Raw genomic sequence first — 8,721 nt, 5'->3', positions numbered from 1 at the left:
AGGGCCAAGGTAACTCAAGCAGCATGAAGATGTTAGATTGCATGTTGCAAAACAGTACTTGTATAAAATAGACTGTTTATCTTAATACTGTGGGTTCTGACAAAGGCGTAAAGATGAAGCCAAGTTGTGGGAGAAAACGATAAAAAATACTTTTTATGAGGTACAATTGTTAGGATTGTTGCATTTTGATGGAAGTTGTTGCTGATATCCCACAGATTTTGTACTTTTGATTAACTCCCAGAGAATGTGCTCTTTTGTACGCCATTTGCTACTGCGACATGAAATAAAATACGAATGAAATGAAAAGAATCAACTGACTCCACACAATCACAATATCAAAGATTTGTTGCTATTTACAAAAGGTATTTTATTTTCTGATTCATAAAATACTTCACATGAAAACGTAGAATTGTTGATCGTTCTATGTAAGTTGTATGCTGTTATGCTTATATGACATAAGGAAATCTGATTGTATTATATATACAATAATTCAAAGAAAAGGAAAAAAATACCAAAAATTTTGCAGTTAAGTTATATATCTGTAAAAAAAAATTACAAACATAAGATGAGCTTTTTGACTGAGCTGAAACAGAAGTAGCTACATTTGACTAACTTTTTCTATTTTTTTTTTAATTAATATTTTGACCAACATACACTCACTGTACACTCACAGGACACCTCTGTTATGGCAAAGGCATTGAGACAGCTATAAACCATGTCACACTTGTTTACAAAATTGCATGTTAGGGTCACATGCTGTCGACTTTTACAAAGAAAAGGAAACCTTTCCTTCTTTTTATGCTTTCTTTCAAGGGATATCTGTCCCCACGTAATCTAATAGCAGCTTGGCTCTAGTTTTCTCAAGCCTGCAAAATCCTTGACAAAACCAATTTTCAGGGATCTTGAAAAAGTCAGGGCAAATGCCATATTACTACTTTTTGCTATCATTCCCCCCCCCCCAAATAAATTAACAAAATTTTACAAAATCTGTAATGCTTACTTTTTCAATTTGAAATTCCAATTCGAAAAACTTTGTTTCGAAGCAGACACTATTCTCACTGATTATGAAAAATTGTGTACCTGAAAAGTGTTCAACATTGTTCTACTTGTACTTACAATATATCAACAGAGGACGCTGTTCATACCAATGACTATGTCAAAGGTCATATCAAAAGGATTTCTTTCCATCTAAAACTAAAAGGGCTTAATACACGTACAAATATGATTTATGCAGTTTACAGCTTCAATACGTTTGAGAAAATTCCACTGAGCTGCAAAAACAAAACCGTGCTTAACTCTTTCAGTGCCCGCGAAATTTGAAAAGTTTAACCCTAAAGTGCCCAACTTCGAGCGTTTTTGTTAATTGTTCAAAATTCTGTAAAAAAAAAAGTAAATAAGTTTTACTCACTAAATTTGTTGTTGCTCTCTGGTATATCCTTGATATATTGGAAAGTCTAAAGTACATGTAGTCACAAACATAGTGATACACCCTGAAACACTGGCCTGAACACAGGGGAATTCCGCACTTTTTGCAGAAAATACGAGATTTAGTGCTGCACCCTCTCGCAAGAACTCGAATGAAAAAATAAATACAGGTCATACGTGCATGAAAATGGTACCATTAGAAAGAGCGAGAGCACCCCCTTTTGATAACATATTTACTCTACCTCGTACATGTACGAGGTTTGGCAATTTTAAGTACGAACATTTACGAACATTACCTCGTACATGTACGAGGTTGGCGCTTTTGTACTAACAAATATACCTCGTACATGTACGAGTTTGGCACTGAAAGAGTTAATAGCAAAGTTTAGGTCAAATTTGCCGACAACAAATGTCAACTGCATGTACATAATTTTTTTTTTTTTTGGCTTGTAAATTACATTTGCTTAACAAATTTGGGAGCAGGTTTTGTTTAAATCTGTTGGTATAGGTACAGTACCCCTAAACTGATGGTCTTTTACACTGGGGTTAGCATATACCTCCAGAAACTAAGTCCAACAGTGTGTGTGTGTGTGTACAATTTCCCATGTGGGTGTTGGGATTTGCCAGAATGGGTATGGTTCCTAGTAAATTAGGCTGGGGAGTTGGGGTTAACCCTAACAGAACTCAACCCATCAAACCCCAACAGCATGTATTGTTGGAATCTGTCTGGATGGGTACAGTACCCCTAAACTGACAGTCTTTTCCACTGGGTTGGCACACCTCCAGAAACAAAGTCAGAAATAATCCTATGTATGCACAGTTTCCCATAATTTACTAGGAACCATACCCATCCTGGCAAATTCAAACACTATATTATAGTGTTTGAATTTGCCAGGATGGGTATGGCTCCTAGTAAATTATGCTATGGAGTTAGGGTTAATGTGAATTCAAAAGCAGAGACATAAGAATGTCAATATCATGACAACCTTGCTATCCAATCCATTTTACTCTGCTCTTAAAATCACATTATGTAGAAACCAGGGAGGGGATTTGGGATAGGGGATTATTGGAGAGCGGATTAAGGCAAGGGATTAAGGAGTGAGGGATTAAGGCTCACTCTCTTCTCAGGTTATCTAATCTGGCCTGTAAGTCATCATCGGCTTCTCCCTCAGCAGCTACGGCTTGCTTTGCGGCTGGCTGGTTCTTCTGCGCCATTGGGCCTCCCGTTCCCGGAATTGCTGCAGGCATAGAAAAACAAAGGTTGGTTTTAAAACTGTACCATTAGAGGGAATATTACAACATTTGCAAACATCGAAAACCAAAACTACCAAATTATCACGAAAAATCTTACTGGACTGTTAGTGAATGACGATCTAAAGCATCCTGTAAAATCTGGGCCACTGGTGTGTTGTCATTTTCAAGAAAAGTGGTATTTTTGTATCAATTTCCAACGCTGGTCCCTGGGAAAACTGGCTTTTTTCAAATACTGCTCCCAATTTGTCATATTTAGTTAGTTTGCATTTTCTTTGCAATCAATCAATTTGTGAAAGTTACAGCAAAAGCAAATGTATATTCCCTTAAATGTCTGAAGTGGGCCTCAGTGGATCGGTCTTGTGCTTTGGTGAATGTACTATGCCACTTCAACACTTGAATAAGACTTTCATAATTGTCCCGAGACTGATATGACTGTTCAAGACCCCCTTACCTGTGAGTTCGTCAGTGAGTACAAGACCGAGTTCATCAAGGACTTGAGACACGATGGCATCACTGGAAAGAAACAACAAAAGCAAACAAAAGGGTAAAATCTACATCAAATAATTTGGTGGTATTTGATGGTTTTTCAATGGTAAGCACAGTTTATGTATAGATCGTAGGCTCACAAAAAATATATTCAAATTTAGTAAGTGGTGCACTATGCAGACATGCAACTTTTCATGGATCCGCTGATTTCCTCGTTTTTTACCTCTCATGAATGCCATTGCAAATTGAAGAAAAAAAACCCATTGTACTAAGTCTTGTGTGATGTGGAATTTCCTTGTTTTTTCTAAATTCCCAGTTGCATGCCTGCCTGAATATACAGAAAGAGTAAATCACAAATGGGGTTCACAAAGGATTGTTCAGTACAGTGGGCGTTTGTTGAAGCGATTGGGAGCTTTCGGTTCTGTAGAATTTTACACAATGTGGGAGTCAAAGGGATTGTTTAGTCAAATGTTAAGTACAAGGGCATTTGTTCTATTGTAATGGGAGAGCGGGTATTTTATGGTATAAAAATCTAGGATCCCCAGCCCCCTTGGATAGGGTTTGGGGGACGAGCGAACTTTATCTAATATCACCATTTTGAAATCCCCCCTTTCTTGAGAACGTTTCATCTTACCTTTCCTCTTCATCGTCCTCGTCACCCAGCGCATCATCCACCGCATCGTTCATCATCTCCTCTTTCATGTCCAGAATCTCCGACTGCTTCTCAAATTCCATCATGATCTTCTGAATCTGCGGTAGTTTCAACTGCAACCAAAAAAAAAAAAAGAGCAAGATACTGGTTTATTTGAAAGAGCTGAGATGGTCATCTGAGGACACTTCAGTGAACACACGGATCCATTTAGTCCAGCCCCATGGTGCTCTTACCAAACACAGCCGTGATTTATGTCCGACATGCGTGCACAAAAGTCCAACATATGTGTGTGTGTGCATGACGCACGCGACCGGTGTCACGGTTTCACTTCTCCAGCGTGCTAGCTTCTCAGGGTGGATTTGGCGGATATTTGAGCACGTTACAATGCACGCTGCATGAGCACGATGCATGCTCATGTGTCCACTGTGCTTACTTTCCCTTGGGCTGTGCTCAATGCAAGTACATAAATAACACAGTGAGGAACACCCAAGAATGTGTTATGTAACACTTCCTGTGGGTCAGCTATTGAGCAGTATGGTCATTCCATGGTCTTGCAAGCATTCTAATTTGTGTTCCCAGCGTCATGTGTGTGTGTATGTTCATGGAGGAATAATTAAGAACGAACTCTTTGGTCTGTGTTCTCTGCTCGTTCGTGGTCCATCACGTCCCATTTGTCTTTATTTTTGCAACCACGTTTTAAAGTAAATGTGCATCAAGTCTTTTTGGTTATTGGGAGTTGCGCGCACGCCACGAAAATTCTGGATTGGACTGGTACAAAGTAACGTACGTGTACATACAAATATCTTAAGATCTTACGTGCACCACGAAGAACTCAGCACAAAAATAAAGTTGGCGACTGCGCAATTTTGCGCATGCGTGTTGAAGCGAAATTTCCCTCTCGGAGAAGCTAGCACGCCGGAGAAGTGAGACCGTGACACCGGCACTGAAGAGGAGAATGTGTTGGTTTCCCATGTGTGTGTTGGGCAGGACCAAGCGGATGGTCTATTTCTTTACAAAACCCATCAATGTGTCCAGGGGCCGATTTCACGAAACGCTAAGACGCATCTTGGGGAAGCCGTCTCATCTTATCTCGCGACTCGTCCTAGGATTGATTTCACCAAACTTAAGATGCGTGCAACACGTCCTAACTTCCTTAGCAACGCGGCTGACCTTGTCTTAACTTAAGATCGGTCTTAGGGCTGTTTACCTTATGAATAGCGTGTAATAATGTGTATAGTTTATATCGTCTGGGCATCATTGCAATGTATTCTCGATAAAAAAATACGCTGTAGAAAACACATTTGAAAAGATTTCTGACACTTGGGTAGTTTTACTAAAAATAACTTATTACAAAATTTAATTATATGCCAACCCCTAAACGACTTTCTAAAATAAAATACCTTGGTTTCTTAAAATAGAGTGAACCGGGGAGCAAGACGAATAGTCATAAGGGTATAGTCTACCCACCTGTCTGTTCATGGTCTGCATAGCCTTTGTCACTCCCTTCATTGCGTCCGTCATGGTCTGGTTGGATTTCAGTGTTTGGATCTTCAAGGAGACAGCCTGGATGTTGGCACGCATCATGATGAACTTCTTGACGTACCGCCTCGTTCTGACCAAATCCTTAGCCATCACCTTCACTGCATCCTGGGAGAAAAAAGAAGACAAACAGTAGAGTTAATTTTGTGAGGGACTTGTGATTGAACTTGTGAGGGACTTGTGAGGACTTGTGATAGTCATGTGAGGACTTGTGATAGTCATGTGAGGGCTTGTGAAGGACTTGTGATTGGACTTCTGAGGGACTTGTGAGGACTTATGATAGTCATGTGAGGGCCTGTGATGGACTTGTGAGGACTTGTGATTGGACTTGTGATTGGACTTCTGAGGGACTTGTGAGGACTTATGATAGTCATGTGAGGGCTTGTGATGGACTTGTGAGGACTTGTGATTGGACTTCTGAGGGACTTGTGAGGACTTATGATAGTCATGTGAGGGCTTGTGAAGGACTTGTGATTGGACTTCTGAGGGACTTGTGAGGACTTAAGATAGTCATGTGAGGGCTTGTGAAGGACTTGTGATTGGACTTCTGATTGGACTTGTGAGGGACTTGTGAGGACTTGTGATAGTCATGTGAGGACTTGTGATAGTCATGTGAGGGCTTGTGATGGACTTGTGAGGACTTGTGATAGCCATGTGAGGACTTGTGATTGACTTGTGATGGACTTGTGGTTGACTTGTGAGGACTTGTGGTGGAACCTATGAGAGACTTGTGAGGACATGCGATGGGACTTGTGATGGGGCTTGTGATGGACTGAACCACAGACAACGGATCTTTTGTTCACTGCTTTGATCAACAAATTTCATCAGATACTTTTTGTTGTAGGATCTAGTCACAGTCAGGGCAGGGTGAATGCTGTCTGTATTAAAACAATGAACACACATGTAGTCCAAACTTGACTTAATTCATGGGTCAAATTAAGACTGATTCTTAATACCAAAGTATTTTTTACAAGTCAAAACTGTTTGAATTACACATGACCAAAAAAGAAGGGTTCAGTTTCTCCAAAAACAATCTCGAAAAGTATTGCAAATAGACCAAAATGGGAAACTAACCAGGTGCATTACAACAAGTTGAAAGTTGAACAAAGATATTGACTGGAGAGGGGTCTGAACCAGCAACCTCTGTATTGCCATTCCTGCTATCGAGGCCTATATTGACAGTTCCCGATTTTGTCACTGTCATTATTCAAGGGGCGCTAGTCAGAAACCATAAACCTGTATATACCATGTAGCCAGGGATCACACCCAACGTCACAATGCTGGCACATTTTCAATGCTGCAAACCTGGCAAATAACAAATGGGGATCACTCAGAGGGGATACTGCTTTTTATCAGAAATTTTCAAATAAACCCCTGTTTCTCTTTGTGTTTTCTTTTGGAAAAATTTCCAAACATATGCACAAGTCTGGTACCCAATCTTTACTTTTGAGTCTACTCACCATCTGCCCTTGCTTGGCCATCTTCTTGATATCAGCGATGACCTTTTTCTCCTGGCCTTCTAACCTCGACCGTTCCCGATCCAGCTCCCTCATGGCTCGATTCAAGGCCCGCTGGTTCTGCTTCAGCATTTCTGCTGGTGTCTTTTTTCTTCCGAAGAGGAACGACATTGTCACGGTTGATGATAGAGATGTTTGTGCTGAAAAAACCTGAAAAACAAAATGGAAAAATAGGATAACAAAAGTTACACATGAATGTATATTTGGCATGTATGTAAATCTACTCTTTCCATGCTCATCAACCAAGATTAGTTACAATCTGGATGAAAAGTGAAATTTTACGATTATCAGCGAGGGCTCCGTCACGAATACCGCACGGATGCCAATTGCGTCTATGCACAGTTTCGCGACCTTTCTGATAAACGGTAAATTTTTATCATTTGTTCGAATTGTATTACAATTGGTAAGTAAATCTTAGTACCGCAATCTTAATCATCGATCTCTACAAGTTTTATAGCTCAGGTGGCATAACTATTAGACTCTAGCTGGTGGCAAAACTGATGTCTGTGTTACTGTTAAACTGGTCGAATTTCACGGATTTTCAACCCCCAAAATAATCGTGAATGTCACTGAAGCCCGATTACTTCATCTTTGACATGTGGAGAAGCCAGTACGAGCTTTGAAAGGTATTTTGTCAAGTATTTTGCGTTATTTTCGGCAACTTTTGAGGGGAATGGTCTGGAAAAATGACATTTATTTGACACTTTCCGTACCTTAATGAGGATTTATGCGTTGTGGGGTGCTTGTACGACAGACCACATCCCAAAATAAAAATAAAAATAAAAAATTTGTTAAAAAAGGAGTTCTATTTCTTAACGCCCCAGTTAGTGTTCCTTGTCTTACTCTAGTGAGTAGTGCACTCAACTCTCCATACATGCCATAGCCTTTGTACACAATTACTGGCGTCCGTCTGGATCTTACATTTTTTCCAAAAATATTTTCCCCTAGGCATACTCTAATTAAACCAAACTCACCACAGTAATTTACTGATTTCAGTGTTGGTCTTCAGATTTTTAAAGAGTGGCGAATTTCACCAAAGAAATAGTGACGAAGTCTCAGTCACAAAACAGAGTCACAATCACGGGAGGATTTACTTCTCTGTTTTGAGGTATGACATCATCGACAGACTTTGCATATTGTAAATGTCGTGTAGTTCATGAAATAAGTTTACTATTATTCTTGCTGGAAAACAAGAAATGAAATCGGAATGTCTTATGAAACACCCTGAATGTTCCAAAAATATGGAAAGGTTTTTAAAGAATTACGTATTGTTCAAGAATTTCAATTTTAAAAATAAAACACCATCTACATGCTGGTAAAGAAGGTACAAGTACCTGATCTTCCTGATCCGACGGCTGTTGATTTCGAATGGCGCCCTCAACGTGGGTAGCATAGCAACGTTACGCCGAAAGTTGACGAAAGTTCGTCTGTAAAGTTTTGTTTTTCAACATGGGAGATTCACCCCGTGCAGGTTCATTTAGGAATAACGGATCAGATGGTTCAGGTATTTATGGACTCGAGACTTTTTAGAATTTGATAATGATATAACCTTGAGTTTATCAGTGCAAAAGAAATGTATTCGTGCTTTTATAGATTGCCCAGTTTTCGGACAATTTCTTTTTTTCCCCAATACATTGTCATTGGATTAGCCTTCACATTCGTTTTGAAACGAAGCATTCTTTGTGATTCACACATTCATGACATTCCATAAGACCCCTCAAATTGTTTCAAACAACCGGTAATTTTGAAAAAAATAGTCTGAACTTACCGCTCACAATTAAATGTGTCTGCCGAGTTGCACAGTCTATTTCACTGACATGACTGATGCATAATTCATTGCGAGCGTGT

General features: G+C 39.7%; 2 protein-coding genes across 2 annotated transcripts in view; one reads left to right on the top strand and one right to left on the bottom strand.

The window, feature by feature from the left end:
- Nucleotides 1-2,289: 2,289 nt before the first annotated feature.
- LOC119721220 (charged multivesicular body protein 2a-like) lies at nucleotides 2,290-7,998 on the bottom strand. Its single transcript, XM_038191179.1, has 6 exons — nucleotides 7,848-7,998; nucleotides 6,817-7,023; nucleotides 5,285-5,464; nucleotides 3,800-3,930; nucleotides 3,131-3,192; nucleotides 2,290-2,663 (listed from the first exon to the last, which is right to left on the bottom strand). The coding sequence occupies exons 2-6, from the start codon at nucleotides 6,982-6,984 to the stop codon at nucleotides 2,539-2,541; spliced, it is 666 nt and encodes a 221-aa protein (XP_038047107.1). The 5' UTR covers nucleotides 6,985-7,023; nucleotides 7,848-7,998; the 3' UTR covers nucleotides 2,290-2,538.
- A 236-nt stretch (nucleotides 7,999-8,234) lies between these two features.
- Nucleotides 8,235-8,721, top strand: part of LOC119721219 — a 34,501-nt gene continuing 34,014 nt past the window's right edge. Inside the window, exon 1 of the mRNA XM_038191178.1 lies at nucleotides 8,235-8,377. Within this exon, the coding sequence (XP_038047106.1) occupies nucleotides 8,323-8,377 (55 nt within the window). The 5' untranslated portion in view covers nucleotides 8,235-8,322. The remainder of the gene's footprint in view (nucleotides 8,378-8,721) is intronic.

The sequence above is a fragment of the Patiria miniata genome, unplaced genomic scaffold (genome assembly GCF_015706575.1).
Source record: "Patiria miniata isolate m_02_andy unplaced genomic scaffold, ASM1570657v1 HiC_scaffold_13, whole genome shotgun sequence".
Lineage (NCBI taxonomy): Eukaryota > Metazoa > Echinodermata > Asteroidea > Valvatida > Asterinidae > Patiria > Patiria miniata.
This window is presented reverse-complemented; position numbering and strand designations above follow the sequence as displayed.